Source organism: Hibiscus syriacus, unplaced genomic scaffold (genome assembly GCF_006381635.1).
Source record: "Hibiscus syriacus cultivar Baekdansim isolate YM2019G1 unplaced genomic scaffold, ASM638163v2 tig00112285_pilon, whole genome shotgun sequence".
NCBI classification, from domain to species: domain Eukaryota; kingdom Viridiplantae; phylum Streptophyta; class Magnoliopsida; order Malvales; family Malvaceae; genus Hibiscus; species Hibiscus syriacus.
The window spans coordinates 65925-87269 of NW_024063293.1; the positions used below are offsets into that span (position 1 = coordinate 65925).

The 21345-nt window shown below is 35.6% G+C and overlaps 1 protein-coding gene across 1 annotated transcript; it reads right to left on the reverse strand.

Moving 5' to 3' along the window:
- Positions 1-6464: 6464 nt before the first annotated feature.
- Positions 6465-10420, reverse strand: LOC120177345 (coproporphyrinogen-III oxidase 1, chloroplastic-like). The gene is made up of 8 exons (XM_039183525.1): positions 9833-10420; positions 9617-9692; positions 9246-9340; positions 8602-8685; positions 7168-7255; positions 6968-7092; positions 6796-6894; positions 6465-6710 (listed from the first exon to the last, which is right to left on the reverse strand). Exons 1-8 carry the CDS (start codon positions 10355-10357, stop codon positions 6642-6644), a joined length of 1161 nt encoding a protein of 386 aa, XP_039039456.1. The 5' UTR covers positions 10358-10420; the 3' UTR covers positions 6465-6641.
- Positions 10421-21345: the final 10925 nt, after the last annotated feature.

A 21345-nucleotide genomic window follows, 5' to 3' on the forward strand; every position in this document is an offset into this window, starting at 1 on the left:
ATCTCTATCTAAATAAATACTCGATCTGCTGATCTGACTGTGTCCTGATCGTGCGGGAATGTGATAAGGAAAGGGATCGTATGAGGGCTGACTGATGAGGGGAACATACATACATACATACATCAACATCAACATCAACATCAACAATATACATATGTTGGTAGTCCAACAGCTTATTTCCTTAGTGTCGCAGTCTGTACCATTATAATCAGTATAATTTATGTACACACACAATTCCACGTGTATAAGTTTACTTTTAATTTGAATTAGATAATTGATTTTTTAAAATATTTACTATTAATATTCATGGTAAGTAATTTGAGTTGCAATAATTTAACGCAAAACAAAAATACTTATTCAGATTTTAATTACTAAATCTACCTTCAAATTTTAATTTAATTCTCCTTTTTTTCTTCTAATTTACAAACACTCAATTTGAAAATAGAAATAGAAAAAAATGGCCAAGTCTTTGTTGGTGATTTTGGTTTACAAACAAATCATAGTAGTTACAAATATTTTAATATTTATAAGTTTATAGTTTATATTTTAAAATTTATTAATACAAAGATTAGTATTTAGAATTTCATAATTTATAGTTTACAGTTTAAAATTTAAATTTTAAAAATGTATATTTTAAAAATATATAAATGATTATCAAATTTCTACTAATAAATTTCAATAACCGGTTAATTTAATTATTAATTTGGTTACAAATATAATAAGAGAAAATAACCTCAGTGACCAAAAATGCCTTATAATATACGATTTTAACCAACTTTTTTTGGATTTGCCAAAATGACCAACTAAATCGCAATGCGATCTCCGGTATCGCAAATCAGTTTCCAGATTCACAACGCGAACTTCGACTATCGCAACGCGAACTTCGACTATCGCAATGCGATTTTCCAAATTTGTTGCGATAGTCCAAGTTCGCGTTGCGATAGTCGAAGTTCGCGTTGCGATTTTCCAAATTCGTTGCTATAGTCCAAGTTCGCGTTGCGATTTATTCCAAATTTGTTGCGATAGCCCAAGTTCGTGTTGCGATAGTCGAAGTTCGCGTTGCGATTTTCCAAATTCGTTGCGATAGTCCAAAATCGCAACGACTGGTGGTATTGCATTTGTTTCTTAAGAATTTTCTCAAAAAAAATAGTATTCGCGCGGACGTGTCGAAGACACGTATTACCACGACCCGAGATGAGACGGACGGCGGCGGCGCGCGAGAGTCCCCCTTGTTCTCTATCACTCAACAAGGAAGTGGGAAAGCCAAGCCTTAAATACCATTCTCAATAGTGTTTCCAATACTATGTGGGATTGAGCATTACCAACACTTGTTTCCAATACTATGTGATTATTCAGGAAACAATTAACAATCATGCACCTAAAACAACTAAATCAGCAACCAATTGCATTAGTATTATACGATTAAATATGTCATAATTAAAAGTCAATCTACAATCAATCGCGATTATTGCAATTTTAAGCAAAACATTCAAAAAAAATTGCATCACTCGCGAGAATAAAAAAAATTGTTATCGTGCAATTACAATCAATTGAAAATAAATTAGAATTGCATGAAAACTAAACAAACCACAAATACTTTTCATACAAATACTAAAGTCATTAACTATAATTCACAAATAACATCACTATTTAAGGCTCAATCCCACATAGTATTGGGAACAAGTGTTGGTAATGCTCAATCCCACATAGTATTGGAAACACTATTGGGAATGATATTTAAGGCTTGACTTTCCTACTTCCTTGTTGAGTGATAGAGAACAAGGGGGACTCTCGCGCGCCGCCGCCGCCGTCCGTCTCGTCTCGGGGCCGTGGTCGTGGCCGTGGTTGTGGTCGTGGTAATACGTGTCTTCGACACGTCCCTTTTTAGAGAAAATTCTTAAGAAACAAATGCAATACCACCAGTCGTTGCGATTTTGGACTATCACAACGCGAACTTGGAATAAATCGCAACGAACTTGGAATAAATCGCAACGCGAACTTCGACTGTCGCAACGAATTTGGAATAAATCGCAACGAGAACTTCGACTATCGCAACGAACTTGGAATAAATCGCAACGCGAACTTCGACTATCGCAACGAACTTGGAATAAATCGCAACGCGAACTTGGACTATCGCAATGAATTTGGAATAAATCACAACACGAACTTGGACTATCGCAACGAATTTGGAAAATCGCATTGCGATAGTCAAAGTTCGCGTTGCGAATCTGGAAACTGATTTGCGATACCGGAGATCGCGTTGCGAATTATCGATCGCATTGCGATTTATTTGGTCATTTTGGCAAATCCAAAAAAGTTGGTTAAAATCATATATTATAATGCATTTTTAGTCACTGAGATTATTTTCTCATATAATAATTGCATAATTTGATTTAATGGTTAAACATTGAGCCTCTTAATCTTTGGTTGAATCCATTATTGTAGATTTTTTATATTTTTAGATCGTAAACGTATTTAGTACCTAAATTATTTTTTTCTATTTTAGTACATAAATTTTGTATTTTTTAAAACTATATCTAATGTTTAGTTTTTGTTCCGTTTTAGTATCTCACCGTTAAAAACTTAACGCGTTTAATACCTAAAGTATCATTTTTGATCCGTTTTTGCTCATAAAATTTCAGTTTTTTTTTTAAAACTTAGCGTTAAATAGTTGAACGAGGTACTAAGATAAAACAAAAAACTAAATTTTATGAATGATTTTAAAAATTTTGAAAGTTTAAATACTAAAATGAAACAAAACTGACAGTTTAGATACTAAATGTATCATTTATCCTATATTTTAACATAAATATTTACTCGGATTGAAATTAAAAAATATCTAACTTTGTTAAGTGGTTAGTAGCAATATTTTATCTTCATTTTAATTGACCAATAAGATGATGATACATGTTTTCTTCTTATTGGCAAGTATAATTTATTGAAAAAATAATAATACATAGATTATTAAAGAGGAGAGAGAAAATAGTGTGAAAAAATGATATTTAACTTTCAATGTTTTTATTACATGATTTATTTCATAAATTTTGTTTAAAAATATAAAAATATTGAATTTGATTTTTAAAATTATAAAAATATTGAAAGTTAAATATCATTTGAATATTTCTATTTCTTTATTTTTATATACTAATAATATTATGAGATAAATAAATATTGGTGTAATTACCAAAACAAATGGAGTAGTTGGCTTAACAGTTTGAGCACCCCATTTTCATCCTAGAGAACCCAAGTTTAAAACCCCCATATTCATGTAATGATCTATTTATTTTATTTCCAATCAAAGGTGACACATGCCGCTGTATAATTGGATAGAAAATAAATTTAATTAAAAAAAATTTAATAAAAAAAACTTCCTCCAATTAGGTGGTGACACATAACATTAATGATATGTGTCATGACCATGTATCGACACATGTCACCTCCTGATTGAAAGCTTAATTTATAAAATTAAATTTAAATAACGACTAAATTAATAGAATATACAAACATTAAGGATCAAATGTATAATTATACAAATTTTTGTTAATTGCCACGTCAGTCGTTCGTTAGATTTTAACGGCAGGTGACTTAAATAATATCACTTAAATAATTTAGTGGTCATATTGATGCAAATTTTAAAAATAGTGATTATTCTGATACAAACTCTATAATTGAGTGGTCATTCAAGTAGTTTACCCTAAATAATAAGATAGTCCGTTCGATATAGATCCAAAACAATTTACTATACGATTAAAAACAACTATTGTTACTACTTTAGGACTCTTTTGAAAGAATTGTTATTCTTTTAAGAGTTCTTAAGTTTAAATAATTACGTTTACGAGTATATTTTAAATAAATATTATCTTGTAATTATTAAATTATTAAAAAATAATTATAATTTTTCATGTTTGAGCAACTTTTATTATATTTGAACCTCTTATTAAAGTAATAATTGATTTTATTATATTAAAAAAATAGTTGATTTTATCATTATTATAACTGTTGTTATTAATATTATTATTTCGGAGTAATGGAAAATGGTGAAGGGCAAGGGTACCATTTGCGCTCCACAGCATTCACGAGTCTTCACATCACTTGCAATGTGCAAACAATATCAATTAAGTGGGTCACAATAATTTCATCGAACCAATAATAAAACTTTAATTTCTAATCATCTAATGCATATCATACATATCTATGTTTATACATTAAATTTATCGAGTCAATTTAACCCCATTTTAATAAAAAATGATTGAAATTTTTTATTTTAAAATATAAAAATTATAATTAATATGATCTCCAAATAAAATAATTAAAATCTTATGATAAATAAAATTAAAATTCTTCACCTCAAATCAAATACAAAGCTTACAAATTTAAATTACAAATATTTTATCATTTATTAAATTAAATTAATTTTTTTAATTAATCTGGAGTTATCATAAGATGTTATTTATTCATAATTTTTTTTAACAATTGATAATGCACGCACCTTGAAGATGCAGTTGTTGTTTGTACTTTGAATCTTTTAAGAGAACAACAATCTCTCATATTACTAAAATCGATTGATGAACTCATATATATATATATATATTAGTTGAACCACGTCGAATATATACAAAAATTACTATATAATGTCGGTTGGGTAAGTTTTTAAGTTTACATGTGGAGCTAAATTCTTACAATTTTAAATTATCATATATATATATATATATATATATTTATTTTTATTAATAATTTATTAATATCTTTTGAAATTTTATAAATTTATCCGTTAAATGTTCATTATATAAAATTTTGCTTCAGTTCAACCGTATGGCCCATGGATGTATGCATACCCTATGAAACGTAGTTTGAGAATAGCCATGGATAATCTGTCTTTTGCCCCTTGCAATTGCGTGCTAAGAAAGGTATTGATTTGACCCCTTCATCTATTTCTACTTGGGCTGCTGGCCGCTCGTAAACTCTCCGGTCGATGTTCTTCTTGCTGACACTAATCACTTATCTCCAAAAACTGATTTGGAAGTTCAGCATAATAAGAGTTCTTCATTACACAAACTTCACCCTTAGGGGTCGTTTGGTTCAGGTAATCTTAGATTACCGGGGGAATGGAATGCCATTCCTCCTTTTGAATTACAAACATTCTCAACCCCCGATAATAAGTTATTACCAACTGTGGTATTTTGGGGTCTTATTACCGGGAATATGATTCCACCACACTTCTCTTAAGTATTATAACATTCCCGACATTTTGGACTAAAATGTCCTTAAAAAATTTCAAAAATATTCTTATTCTATCGTTGAATAAAAAAATTATATGAAAGTTAAATTATAAATTTATCCTTAAACTATTTTAAATTTACAAAAAAGTCTATAATTAGAATTTTATATGAAGTTTAGGGTTTAAAATAAAATTTTACCCTTTCATGAAACCTATTGATCTTTTCAATTTTGTAAAAAAAAAAATATAAATTTTATGAATTTAAAAATTTTAAATAAAATATATAAATTAATTATAGTAAAATTATAGTAGAATTCAACTTGTTAAAAAACAAATATATAATAAGGACAATTTGGTAAAATATACATTTTAATAATTTTTTATTCCTTTAACCAAGCACTGTAATCTTACATTTATGCTAAACGAACCAAACACGACAATGCTGCATTCCCAGTAATCTTATTCCCGCCGGTAATCCTATTCCCACCGGTAATCTTACATTCCGTGAATCAAACGCCCCCTTAGGGTTTGATCTAAATAATGTAAGATAAATTAATGAATATATAGAATTAGAGATGTTTGAAAAATAAAATATTCAGTTTCATTGAAAAAAATATATTTTTTAATTTTTATTAATCGTAAAAAATTACTTTGAGTAATTGTACTAAACAAATTTTTTATAATAAAATAATTTTATTCTCTCTCTCAGTCTTAGTCCAAACAGTTGCGTTTGTAGGGTGGGTTGTCAATTAATTAAGAGATTAAAAAATTTTCGAATAAATATTACCTTATAATCACTCAGACTATTCAAAATAATAATAATAATTCCTATAAATAGATACTAAAAATCTTAAGTGTGCGTTTGCCTATGATTTCTTCTTTTTTGTGCTTCTTTCAATGATCTGTGTTTCTTTCAATGATTTAATGGTTACACGCACTTGGAGTATGAAATACCATTCTATTTTCAATATTTTTCTACTTATCCTTTAGATTATATGGACTGCACTTCAAATTATATGGTTTCTTCTTCTTACTGAATCAACCTTTCTTATCATAATGCACTTGAAATTATATCAACTAAAATCTTAAGCGTTGGTTTATTTATTTTCGTGTTACGCACCTGGAAATCCTCACCAATAATGCGTATGACCACTTGAACTCGGGTGTGTGTTGTAGCCTGATGGAGCACTTTGGGGGACTTCAAGTGATAGTAGTTTAATGAGCATGTGCTAGTTTATTAGTAGTGTGGAACAATAACAGGATTAACAATATTATTAAGCATCACTTGGCCTCGAAGCAAATTGTGTATTACAACTCACAACACCTGCACTTCCCTCGGAAGAACACACACACACGCAATAGGCTATAGCAACAGAAAAAGGGGGGAAATTTCAAAGTGGAAAACAAACTCAACCTATTAGCATCAAACCCATTCCTTGGGGTTCATGCAGGCATCTAATAATTTCCACTCTTCACTTCCCTCTTCTGGTTTCTGTATGTCAAGCAAATCAAACATATTTTGTCAGTTTCAGTTAATGGGTTACATAATTTTATTCCTCAAAGGGAGGAAAGCTTACATGATCATATTCCCATCGTGCCGTTAAAGGGAGAGAAACGAGAATACTCTCAATTCGACCTCCAGTCTTCAGTCCAAATGTTGTACCTCGATCATACACCTTTCAATTAACAAATTGAACATAAGCTCAGATTCATCTAAGATCTAGTTTAGTTTTAGGTGAGATTCCATACCAAGTTGAATTCTACATAGCGCCCCCTTCGCAATTGTTGCCATGCCTTGTGCCTTTCATTGAATGCTGTATCCTTCCTTTTCTCTACAATGGGTACATACGCAGCAACCACGGAATTCGCACATTCTGCATATTGTTTCATTAGAAACACTTAACACAAATGGAATCACTATTTATAAGAGCAAACACCCAGACAATTACCTGTGGCAAATGAAAGAAGCATCTCTTGATCATAGTCATTTAGATCATCAAAAAATATTCCCCCGAGCCCTCGCCTCTCATCTCGATGCTGCACAGAGCAAAAGCAGACAAAATCTTTAACAACTTAACTCATAATTAAATGGAGAAAAAGTGTAGACGAATGAGAGGAGTCAATGAGAAAAGGCGTAAAAATCTTGCAAAGGATCGCATTATGGTTTCTATACCTTTAAATTGAGCAAATGGGTCCCTGTTCGTTAAAGAAAACACACACATACAAAATGATTATTTTTGCAATAGTTGAAAAATATTAATCTTATAAGATTTACTTAATTAAATGAATTAAGTATACCTTGTAAAATTAATAGTTTTTTCTTGTTCAACTGTTACAAAATAACCATTTTGCTCATTCTAACAATCAAAGGACCTCTTTTCTTATTTCAAAAGTATAAGAACCAAAATGTAATCCACACTATAGTACAAAGACCCAGACCATATATTTTCAGAGAAAATGACTATATAAAAAGCCTTTGAGAACATTTTAAATCAGGCCACAGGCTACTGACCTTACTAAAAACCTACCAAGCTTCCACCAATAATAATACCATCTATCTTATTGTAGGCGACTTTTCTTTGAAGGATATGCAATTTAGCAAGAGATATATCCACTCCATATCCTTTTACATTGAATTTCAAGAATGATATAATCATAAAGTTTAATGGAATCTTTTTCTCCGTCAAAATAAAATATAATATATCTAATTCCATGTCCTTTTACATTCATTAATGGTATGAAAGATAAACAAAATCAGTCTTAAAAGCTCAATGGTCTGTTATTATCACTGAAATTAGAAATATAAAAAAATTAAGAAATCAAAACCCTCAAATCACGGCAAACAATATTCATTGTCAGTTGTCTATGAAAGGAAAACATTATTTGTAGTGGGACAGAAAAATAATTCAATCTGTAAACATAAAATTAACATCAACCAAACCAGAAAAAACATAAGGCAAAATGTTTAGTAAATATTTTGAACTTACTCTGTGGAGCATATATTTAAGCGTGCAATTGTAAGTTAGTAAAAGCAGGCCAAAGGTGAGCCTATATAAGCTGGATTGTTATTTAGGCAGATGAGTACCCTGAGTGCCATAAACAAGAATTCTTTATCATAATTGTTGTCTTATTCAGAAGGAGCGAATAAGGCACAAAAGAAGTTCTCTCCCACCCTAGAGAAGTAAACCTCTAAGTTATAGAATGTGTGTGTATATAATATATACAGAAATTTCATTCATTGTACATAGTAAAATCATCATAGAGAGAGAAAATATCATATTGGAAAGCCCATTTTCTTGATACAAATGCCATACACAGTTCTAAAACTCAGCAAATAGATGACAAGCTCATATAATGCCAAAATAATTTAGCAAAGATCATACCTTAATGTAAAAGTAGTCATCACACCATTTCTTGAATTGAGGATAAAAGGACGGATCAAATTTGTCGCAGGCCTGTTTTTGTATCTACAAATGAAGGCCAATGTTAGCAAAAGAACATTTGGCAAAATATTTTGCTTTTCAAATAATAGTTCTACGGGATGGAATGGAACTAATATTTACGCATTTGTACACTGTTATTTATAGAACGTTATGGTTATCTCCAAGGCTGACATGTGTAATGCATTGACAGTTAGAAACATTCGTCTCCACCCATCAATCTATATAGTCTATACAATACTAATATGTAGAAGGAACAGAGGTTGCTGCTGTTAAATTGATTATATCCACTTGTTTTTCAGCATCTATATATAAAATTTAGTAAGATCTTGAGATATTAAAACACATGAATTTCTTTTGATAAGATCAATACTTTACTTTCTCAGAGTGAAACTACCAGAATTAGAACTAATTGAATTGCTTGAGCTCCTTCATATCTTAATAGAGCAAATGCAGATGTCTCAAGCTTCACTTTTTGGTGAAATAGAGAAAACCTTTGACACAAGAGCAAGAAACCTATATAACTTTTAACGTTTATTTGGAAAAAAAAGGAGACATAAGAAAGAAAGAATTGAAATCCGACTCACTGAATGGAAGTGCTTGACATCCTCCTCAAAGATGTAAGATGGAGTCAAATCAGTTCCACCACCAAACCACCATTGCCTTGGTGCTCCAGGAGCATCTGCACATTTTCAAGACAAGACACCAACTAAAGTTAGACCACTTTACTTATCTTTGAAGCACAAAAAAAACCCATATTTAATGCATTCGATATGTAATCATATTTTGGAAAGCAAATAGCTTTTGTTTTATAGGCATTTCCATGTATTCGTGCCATGTAGCAGTTTCTATGTTCATTTGTCATATACCGATATTGTATCCCAAAATTTAGAACTACCAGTTTAGCATGACAAACCAATAAATTAACAACAACAACAATTATGGATAAAATATGTACCGTTGGGTGCATCAGTTTCAAAATATCTATAGTTAAAATGCAACGTAGGAGCAAACGGATTCTTCGGATGCAAAACCTGAAAAAGGAAGAAAACCCAAATGCCAAAATCATCAGTAACTCTCTTTTCAATGGAATCCAACCAAAATTTTGAATAATAATAATAATAATAATTAAAAGAAAGAGAAAAGAAAATAAATTTGAAATGTTATTAATTACCGAGCTGATTCCGGCGGCGAAAAAGGGAACGGGACCGCGCTTCTGATCAGTGACAGCAGCCTTGGCAGCTCGATAAGCTTCAGGGGGCATAACTCCATAAACAACTGAGACATTAACACCAGCCTTTTCGAAAACGTGACCATCTTGCAACACTCGACTAATCCCTCCACCGCCTCCGGGCCTCGTCCAGGCGTCCTCCTTGAAGTTTCCAGCTCCGTCGAGAGCCTCGAGGGCGCCGCACACGCTGTCCTGCACCTCCATAATCATGCGCTGGAAGCGCGACCTGACGGAGTCATCATCTAGGCCATCTGTCTCACGGAGGAAAGAGTGGGGGCGCTCGGAGATGACAGTTTCTTTCCCGATGGAAGTGGCGGAACACTTCATGGGTCTGCGATTGGTAAACCTGGGGAGGGCAAAGGAAAGGCAGAAGCGGAATTGGGTTTTCGTGGGAGAAGTGTAAGAAGATATTGGGAAGAGAGATGGAGAAGATGAAGAAGAGAGAGCGGCTGTTGGAAGTGAAGGCATTGCGGAAGATTGTTGATTCCACAAAAACTGTGAAGACAAGTAGAAGGAAGAAATGGAGATAAAGAGAGTAGGGATCAGCCCACAGAGAGAGGGTTGGTTGGTTAGGCCATTGGTATTTTAAGGGATTTCATTTCCCATGGAGAATTAGTCAAAACCGATCAACCGATCCATTGGATTTCCATTTTCCAGGTATTCTGTCAACGCTTTATTCCTCCATCTTTCCCCTCTCAGCCTCTATTCCTACTCTTACACTTGATTTCGGATGATCCATTGGCTTCGTATCCAATCCATTTGAGTTTTTAAAAACTTCGAATTCGACTTTCTCATTTTCATTTCTCGAGTCGTTATGAGTCTTATCAAATTATTTAGTCAACTGATTATAAATTTTCCATTTTATTTTAATTTAATTTCAATACTAAAAAAATAATTTTATAGTAAATTATAAATTTAACAATTTAATTTTACTTTCTCTTATTTCAGTCATTATACTTTTATTTTTTTTCAATTTAATCACTGGATTCTGAATTTTATATATCAATTTTTTTAGTCACTCAACCGTTTTCTCTCTAAGCCTGTGATGACATAGAACCTTTTATTATTGTTTTTCTCCCTTAACCTCAAAAACTCACTGTAAATCTCTATGAAAAACTTGTCCACGACATAAGTCGGGCACGCGAGGCAAGAATAGTAATGAAGAACCTCTTCAACGTTGAGAACATGATCCACATTGCTCACATCCATCATCTCTATCTCCTTCAGCTTTTGCACCAATGAAAAATCCTCTGCTTCTCCGTTATTCCTCCTCGTTTTGAACTCATCAATGTCCTCTCTTCTTTGAATTGTAAATCGAGTTGATGACACTATCTTCATGTACCTCTTCTTTTCCTTGCCATTGTTGGAGTCCTACGTTTGAGTGAACTCGATGTAGAACTTTTCAAGGTCTTGATAAGAACAGAGATTTGTTGCAATGAAGAGAAGCTTTGGGTAGCTTTTGGTAAGGTTCAACTTCACACCCAATGTTAAAAAAGACTTGAAACTTCGTAAGGTTCTTCGAAAAAAAATTTTGGTGTCGGAACTAGGATTTCTAAGCAGTATTGGTAAACATTCTTGTTGGTGATGAACCTTCAAGAAGAACTAAAGTTTTTCTTTATACAAATAAGAGAGACTAAATGGTACTTTTCTTTCCTCTTCTTTGTAAAAAGAATATGTAAATTTAATGTTAAATGAATCAACGATTCCTCCCCAAACAACAACCGAAAGAATGGCAGGTGCTTCTGCTTCTAACTCATCCAGCATGAGTGTAATTTTCCTACTTTTATAATTTTAACTACCATTTTTTCATTTCATGTATGATGTTCTGAAATATCTCCCAGATTGCAGCAACTGCAACCATTCTCAACTTGGAGCATGGTTCCTCACAGTCTTTCCAACATATACAATATGGGGTTTTATTAAGGATGATTAACTAATTTTACATCCAACATCAAAAGGTAGCTCTAACAATTTTACTCTTCTTTTCCACTTCAATTCCATTTTGTTTATCTATGTTACTTGGACTCCATTGTAAGTGGTGGATACATTCGTATTCGAATCATGTTTGAATATGTAACCCCCTAGACCCGGCCTATGTGTTTCGACTAAGTCTAGTGGATCACATACATGATTCTTAAAGACATTTTCTGAAACCGTTATCCAATCAATGTAAAACCACATTATTCATGACATGAAATTATAATAAATTATAATTATTAAAACTCAACTCTTAAATATAAAACCAATCAGTAATAAATTAATTTAAAACATATCTTAAAAATCAAAACCACGATAAACTGAATAGTAATAGCAAAAGTTTCATCATTATAAAATCCAATACTTTAAAATAGATCCATGTCACCAGAATAAAGTCAACTTGCAAGTTTAAAATATTACAATCAGATATACTTCAAGAGATATGTTGATCCTCCAAGTGCTCGAACCGAGGTATCTAACAACAGTATCTGAAAGGGGAAAAACATTTTCGAAAGGTGAGCTAGGCTCAGTGTGTCCCAACATTACCATAAAATCACAATAGTTACATTAAACAAATCATAGTCCAGTAAATCTCACAAATTCGTAAAAGAGTTTAACTTTTGAAAATCATAGTTTAAACCCTTTTCTGGTACACCATCAGTAGTTCCCAAAATTATTTTCCATATAGCTTACTTTATGCACATAGCAAAAAGAAAGCCGACTTAAGGGTAGGCTATGATGCTTGTATCCTTAAGCCCAAGTCAATAAGTCCATATAGCTTCCCCTAAGCACACAACAAAGGAAAGCCGACCTAATGAAACATCTTGGGGCCCTCAAGAGTCACATTAGGCCCGTTTATTAGCTTGATCAGAGCTATACAATTGTAGTTCAATCCATCCCAAAATCAATATCCATATACCAGTTATCAAAGTCCATAAATCATCAACAATAAATCGGTGTACCAATAATAATAACCCATAGATTTCAATGTACCATATTTCAAAACATATAAAACCATTATATAGTAAACAGGAACACACCTCGATAATAGGTTCAATAGTAGATCTACTGATTGCTGGTTTCACCACGCTCTGCTACAGTTTTCGAACCTAATTTATAATAACACTATATTACTAATGGGTAACATAAATAAATCTCTAAAATCATAAAATTTACGGGTCTTACGGGTGAATACTGGCACACGTGGTTTAACTGATCTAGAAGAGCTGGGTCGAGCTGTCAAACGATCTAGAGAGTCTCTTGTACCTTCAAACAATAATAATCTATCAGTCCCAAATCCTATTTAATTGTTCAAAGCTAGACTTCTTAGGTATATAAGCATTTTTCGAGTTTGACTATCAATTTGGGGTATTTTGAGTCTGAATTTGGCCAAACAGATTGCGGAATCGGAATCAGAAAGTTGAAAAATATAAAGTATGACTTTTCGAAAATTCAAATTCTTGGTCAAAGTCAAAGTCAACCACTTTGACCGTCGATTTGGAAGCCTTCGGGTTCGAATTTGACGAAACGGACAGCGGAAACGGATTCGGCACGTTGAAAACTATCAGGGTAGGTATACTCGGAAAAGATTAACGGTCGTTTAATGCTCGGTCAAAGCCATTTTAAGTTTTGGTCAAAGGAAGTCAACGGTCAACGGTCGGGTCGGGTCGGGTCAGACCGGTTCGAACCGGTCAAACCGGTTAAAAACCGGTCAAACCGGTTTTCCAGCAGCTCACTCTCCTTGCGGCGGCGCGTGTGGCGCGTGAGGTGTCCTCCGGGGGCCTAAAAATTCCAGAAAAATTTCTAAAAATTATTTTGAGCGATTTCGAGATACTTACAACGATCGGTTCAAATTTTTGAACGGCGGAGAGCTCGAATTTCAACTCGGTCGAATCTTTGACTGCTCCACCTACTCACGCGCCGCCGTCGACGGCGAACAAGGTTGACACCGGCGGACTCGCAACGACACAAGGAACACGATGGTGCAGGATGTGTCGTAAAAGGAGCAACGATCGGCAGTGAATTTAAGATTTTCTCGGTGATAGAGCTAAATAAACGTCGAGACTTTGACTCGAAATTCACGTCGTTTGGCAGCATTTCGCTATAATTGATTTACTGGGTTTTGTTCACGGGTCGAAGATGAACACGACGGTAGTTTCAATTTTTCGATTGGAGGTCGAACGGCGTCGGAATCGGGCTTGGAAGTAAGGGTACGGGAGGAGGAAAAATTAAGAAATTATCATTTGTGTTTTCTGGTTTAAAACTAGAAAACACGCTTATAACACCAATTCTGCCGACAGTTTTAGGGGAAATTTAGGGCTTGGTCCCTGAATTTCCTTTACTTCAAAAATGGCATACAAGTTTTCATAAATTTTAATTTAGTCACTTAATTTCACCCATTTTCACAATTTACCTCCAATTTCAATTAATACTTTTTTTTTTGTAAATATTCGGGTTGTTACAATTCTCCCCCTCTACAAGAAATTTCGTCCTCGAAATTTACCTTATGAGAATAGTTGAGGAAACTGAGCCTCCATTGACTCCAATGTCTCCCAAGTAGCTTCTGAGGGGCCTCGATTACTCCATTGAACTTTGACCATTGGAATTCGCCTATTCCGAAGAACTCGTTCATCTCTCTCTAAGATCTGAATGGGCTCCTCTTCATATGACAAATCAGGTCTCAGCTCTACTTCTTCAACCTGAATAATGTGACCTGGATCTGAACGTTATCTCCTCAACATTGATACATGAAAGACATCATGAATACGACTTAGCTCAGAAGGCAACTCAAGCTGATTTGCAACAGGTCCTACCCTCTTCAAGATACGAAATGGTCCAATAAATCTTGGACTCAATTTACCCTTACGCCCAAATCTCAATATTTTCTTCCAGTGTGAAACTTTCAAAAAGACATGATCTCCAACCTCAAACTGTATATCCTTCCTCCTTTGATATGCATAAGATTTTTGCCTATCAAATGCCTCTTTCAGACGGTCACGGATTAATCTGACTGTGTCCTCCGTCTCTCGCACTAACTCAGGTCCCAACGTTTTCCTATCATGTAACTCAGTCCAACAGATCGAAGTGCGACATTTACGCCCATAGAGTGCTTCATAGGGTGCCATACGAATGCTGGTCTGATAACTGTTATTGTAATCAAATTCAGCCAACGGCAAAAAGTTCTCCCAACTACCATGAAAATTGATTATGCAACCCCGCAACATATCCTCCAGAATCTGAATTACTCTCTCAGATTGACCATCAGTTTGTGGATGAAATGATGTACTATAATCCAATCTTGTTCCCAAAGCCGTATGTAACGCCTTCCAAAATCTCAAAGTAAATCTCAGATCTCGATCAGAAATAATAGACAATGGAACACCATGCAATCTGACAATCTCTGAAATATACAATCTTGCCAGCTTATCCAAAGTATAATTTACTCGCACAGGAATGAAGTGAGCTGACTTTGTAAGTCTGTCAACAATCACCCAAACTGAATCTTTTTTCGAATGAGTCATAGGCAAGCCAGTAACAAAATCCATAGTAATACGCTCCCTTTTCCATTCAGGAATCTTGATAGGCTGTAACAAACCTGATGGATGTTGATGTTCTGCCTTAACTTGCTGACAAGTCAAACACCTAGCCACAAAGTCAGATATGGCTTTCTTCATCCCAATCCAATGATACCTCTCTCTCAAATTCCGGTACATCTTATCTCATCCGGGGTGCATAGCATATGGACTACTATGAGCCTCAGTAAGGATAGTCTGCCTCAACTCAGCATCATCAGGCACACAATATCTACCTTTAAAGCATAAAACTTCATCCTGATCAATTGCATAATTTGAGTTTGTCCCCTGCTCTACTTGCTCAAAGATGGAAAACAAGGAGCTATCAAGGGGCTGCTTAGCTTTGATCTCATCAACCAAGGTCGGCTTAACTTGTAATTCTGCTAACAGAGTGCCATCGTCATATAAATTCATCCTGGCCATTAAAGATATCAACTATGTTACCGCCTTTCGACTCAAAGCATCCACTACAATGTTAGCTTTACCAGGGTGATAATCAATCACGCAATTATAATCCTTTAGAAGCTCTAGCCAGCGTCGCTGTCTCAAATTAAGCTCCTTTTGGGTCAGAAGATACTTTAAGCTCTTATGATCCGTGAAAATGTAACACTTCTCTCCATAAAGATAGTATCTCCAAATCTTCAAGGCAAAAATCACTGCTGCTAACTCCAAATCATGAGTAGGATAATTACATTCATGCGGTCACAGCTGACGGGATGCATAAGCCACCACCTTACCTTCCTGCTTTAGAACACAGCCGAGTCCTGAATGTGAAGCATCACTATACACTGTAAACTCCTTCCCGGACTCTGGTTGAATCAACACTGGTGCTTGAGTCAACACCGCCTTTAATTTCTCAAAGCTTTCCTGTTGTGCCTCTCCCCAGTCAAACGACACATTCTTCCTTAATAACTTTGTTAAAGGAGAAGCAATGATCGAGAATCCCTCAACAAAACGTCGATAATAACCAGCCAAGCCCAAGAAACTACGAATCTCAGAGATATTCTTGGGTCGTTTCCAATTCACAATAGCCTCGATCTTGCTTGGATTGACCTGAATACCTCGCGCAGAAATAATATGCCCCAGAAATGACACTTCTTGAAGCCAAAACTCACACTTGCTTAGTTTGGCATATAGACGATGCTCTCTCAAAGTCCGCAGAATGATCTTCAAATGCTCGTCATGCTCTGCCTCAGTACGAGAATAGATCAGAATATCTTCAATGAAGACCACCACAAATTGATCCAAATATGGTCGGAACACCCGATTCATCAAATCCATGAAAGCTGCAGGAGCGTTTGTCAAACCAAAAGGCATCACTAAAAATTCATAATGACCATATCTAGTGCGAATGGCCGTTTTTGCAACATCAGATCCTTTAACTTGCAATTGATAATACCCCGAACGAAGATCAATCTTAGAGAATACAGTAGCTCCTCGCAATTGATCAAATAAGTCATCAATCCTGGGTAGTGGGTATTTATTCTTGACCGTCATCTTGTTCAATTTCCGATAGTCAATACATAATCTTAGTGACCCATCATTCTTTTTCACGAACAGAACTGGAGCTCCCCATGGTGAAGTACTATGTCGGATAAATCCTCGATCGAATAATTCTTGCAATTGGACTTTCAACTCCTTAAGTTCCTTTGGAGCCATACGATAAGGTGCCATAGAAATAGGTGAAGATCCCAGATAAGTCTCAATCTCGAACTCTACCTCTCTATCAGGAGGTAACCCAGGCAACTCCTCCGGAAAAACATCAGGAAACTCGCTAACTGTACGAATCTCCTCGATCGTGGACAATGCACCTTTGGTGTTCAAAATACAAGCAATGAAGGTCTCATATCCCTTCTGGATCATACGATCAATTTCCATCGCTGAAGCTATATTGGAGAGATAGCCACGCCGTTCACCAATTAACACAACGGTCCGACCATCTGAAGTCTTTAGAGTAGCCCGCTTGTATTCGCAATCCAGATTTACCTTGTGTTTATTCAACCAATCCATCCCAAGAATTAGATCGAACTCCTCTAAAGGAAGTTCCATAAGATCAGCGAGAAAAATTTCTCCCTGAACCTCGAGAGGACAACGCCGAAATACTTTATTCACTAATACCGCTTGTCCTACTGGACTCGTAACTGTAACAGTATTTTCAGTGTTCTCGATCGAAATCTGAAGGTTTCGAGATACTGAGCTTGATACATAGGAGTGAGTGGAGCCATTATCCAGTAATGCAAAGTATGTGATAGAATAAATAGTAAATGTACCTGCAATAACTTCAGGCTCATCTCTGTCATCCCGACGTCTAGTGGCATAAACCAAAGGTGGCTGTCTAGCCTCAGAAATTGTTGGCCCTCTATTTTGCTGAGGTCAGGCTCTATTGTCAGTCCTGGATGCTGAACCACGAACCTTTACTTGGCTACGATCTCTAATTGGAGTCTGTATTGTAGTCTTAGAATGCGCATGAGTCTGAGTAGCGGTCTGCTCAAACGAAGCTAGCTGAGGACAATCCCTCTGAAAATGACCACTAGATCCACACTGATAGCAAAGATCCATCTTCTTACGACACTCTCCTGTGTGTTGTTTACCACAAAGCTCACAGAGGAACCCATGATAATACGACGAGGAACCGCCTCGACTGCCAATTAACGGTGAAGATGCTGTAGGCCTGAAACGTGTATTGCTTCTCTGAGGGACTGAAGTACGAGTCCTTTTCCCGGACTGTGCTGATGACTCCATCGGGCCTGAAAATTTCTTAGATCGTTCTTGTTCAACACGCTCTCTACTAGAAGCTAAAACCTCCACCTCTTCAGCATCTTTGGCTCTGCCCACCAGCACATCAAATATCTCATCCTGATGGGTTACAACTTGTCTACGCAGCTCGTATCTGAGTCCAAGGGCAAATTTACGACATCGATCTCTCTCAGTAGGTACCATACTGAATCCATATTTCAGCAACTTCAAGAACTTGATCTCATACTCAGAAACAGTCATGTCTCCCTGAACCAGGTCTTGAAACTGCTGACGTCTCTGAGCTAAGTAGCGCTCTCCCAGAAAATGACTCCGAAAGCGATCCTTAAAGAAATTCCAGGTCAAACGATCGGTAGGAACACTACTGGTCACTGACTCCCACCAAGTGTAGGCATTGCCATCTAACATCACCACAATACCCTGATATCTCTTAGTTGAGTCTAAACCCAACTGATCCATGCGTCTCTCTGTATCCTGGAGCTAATCCTCAGCTTCAGTAGGAGCTCCACCAATCTGTCCCCCAAAAGTTCTAACTCCATTGGCAATTAAAGTCTGTGAAATAGGAACCTCTGATACAACACCAGTAGCTCTGACTGCTCCCTGTATCAACTGTAGAAATTGTCTACCAAAATTCTCATCCAAAGCAACTCCGGTAGACTCTGACTCAATATCGGTCGCTCCTATGATCGGTGTAGTCATGCCAATACCAGCGGCAGGAGGCAGATTCGTTGGGGTCGTAGGAGCAGGATCACCTATCGGAGGTGGTGGATCTACCCGTATCTCATCAATCAGATTTGCAAATCTAGCCACTCGACCTCGTCCACGGCTAGTTTGACGACCACGTCTAGCACTCATTTTGATGGATCTCAAGTTTACTACAGAAGATAAAACTTAGGGTTAGATAAGCACTTGGAGTCTCGAACACAATTTAAAAATCTTAATAATTTTGTGACATGGCCTTTGTAACTTGTTTTGTAAAATATTTCAAAACCATATTTTCAATATGGACTCATACACGGTCTGAGGGTTAAAAACCAAAAGCTCTGATACCAATAAATGTAACCCCCTAGACCCGACCTATGCGTTTCGACTAAGTCTAGTGGATCACATACATGATTCTTAAAGACATTTTCTGAAACCGTTATCCAATCAATGTAAAAACACATTATTCATGACATGAAATTATAATAAATTATAATTATTAAAACTCAACTCTTAAATATAAAACCAATCAGTAATAAATTAATTTAAAACATATCTTAAAAATCAAAACCACGATAAACTGAATAGTAATAGCAAAAGTATCATCATTATAAAATCCAATACTTTAAAATAGATCCATGTCACCAGAATAAAGTCAACTTGCAAGTTTAAAATATTACAATCAGATATACTTCAAGAGATATGTTGATCCTCCAAGTGCTCGAACCGAGGTATCTAACCAATAGTATCTGAAAGGGTAAAAACATTTTCGAAAGGTGAGCTAGGCTCAGTGTGTCCCAACATTACCATAAAATCACAATAGTTACATTAAACAAATCATAGTCCAGTAAATCTCACAAATTCGTAAAAGAGTTTAACTTTTGAAAATCATAGTTTAAACCCTTTTCTGGTACACCATCAGTAGTTCCCAAAATTATTTTCCATATAGTTTACTTTATGCACATAGCAAAAAGAAAGCCGACTTAAGGATAGGCTATGATGCTTGTATCCTTAAGCCCAAGTCAATAAGTCCATATAGCTTCCCCTAAGCACACAGTAAAGGAAAGCCGACCTAATGAAACATCTTGGGGCCCTCAAGAGTCACATTAGGCCCGTTTATTAGCTTGATCAAAGCTATACAATTGTAGTTCAATCCATCCCAAAATCAATATCCATATACCAGTCATCAAAGTCCATAAATCATCAACAATAAATCGGTGTACCAACAATAATAACCCATAGATTTCAATGTACCATATTTCAAAATATATAAAACCATTATGTTGTAAACAGGAACACACCTCGATAATAGGTTCAATAGTAGATCTACTGATTGCTGGTTTCACCACGCTCTGTTACAGTTTTCGAACCTAATTTATAATAACACTATATTACTAATGGGTAACATAAATAAATCTCTAAAATCATAAAATTTACGGGTCTTACGTGTGAATACTGGCACACATGGTTTAACTGATCTAGAAGAGCTGGGTCGAGCTATCGAATGATCCGGAGAGTCTCTTATACCTTCAAACAATAATAATCTATCAGTCTCAAATCCTATTTAATTGTTCAAAGCTAGACTTCTTAAGTATATACGCATTTTTTGAGTTTGACTATCAATTTGGGGTATTTCGAGTCTGAATTTGGCCAAACGGATTGCGGAATCGGAATCAGGAAGTCGAAAAATATAAAGTATGACTTTTCGAAAATTCAAATTCTTGGTCAAAGTCAAAGTCAACCACTTTGACCGTCGATTTGGAGGCCTTTGGGTTCGAATTTAACGAAACGGACAGCGGAAACTGATTCGGTACGTCGAAAACTATCAGGATATGTATACTCGGAAAAGATTAACGGTCGTTTAATGCTCGGTCAAAGCCATTTTAAGTTTTGGTCAAAGGAAGTCAACGGTCAATGGTCAACGGTCGGGTCGGGTCGGGTCAGACCGGTCAAACCGGTTCGAACCGGTCAGAACCGATCAAAACTGGTTAAAAACCGGTCAAACCGATTTTCCAGCAGCTCACTCTCCTTGCGGCGACGAGTGAGGCGTCCTCCGGGGGCCCAAAAATTCCGGAAAAATGTTTAAAAATTATTTTGAGCGATTTCGAGATACTTACAACGATCGGTTCAAATTTTTGAACGGCGGAGAGCTCGAATTTCAACTCGGTTGAATCTTTGACTGCTCCACCTCCTCATGCGCCGCCGTCGACGGCGAACAAGGTTGACACCGGCAGACTCGCAACGACACAAGGAACACGATGGTGCAGGAGGTGTCGTAAACGGAGCAACGATCGGCGGTGAATTTAAGATTTTCCCGGCGATAGAGCTAAATAAACGTCGAGACTTTGACTCGAAATTCACGTCGTTTGGCAGCGTTTCACTATAATTGATTTACTGGGTTTTGTTCACGGGTCGAAGATGAACACGACGGTAGTTTCAATTTTTCGATTG

Coding starts and splice junctions, on each gene's coding strand:
- LOC120177345 (XM_039183525.1), bottom strand. CDS start 10,357: ATGCCTTCACTTCCAACAGCCGCTCTCTCTTCTTCATCTTCTCCATCT. Junction 9,693..9,832: donor TCGCCGCCGGAATCAGCTCG/GTAATTAATAAC, acceptor TTCCTTTTTCAG/GTTTTGCATCCGAAGAATCC. Junction 6,895..6,967: donor GCTATGTAGAATTCAACTTG/GTATGGAATCTC, acceptor GTTAATTGAAAG/GTGTATGATCGAGGTACAAC.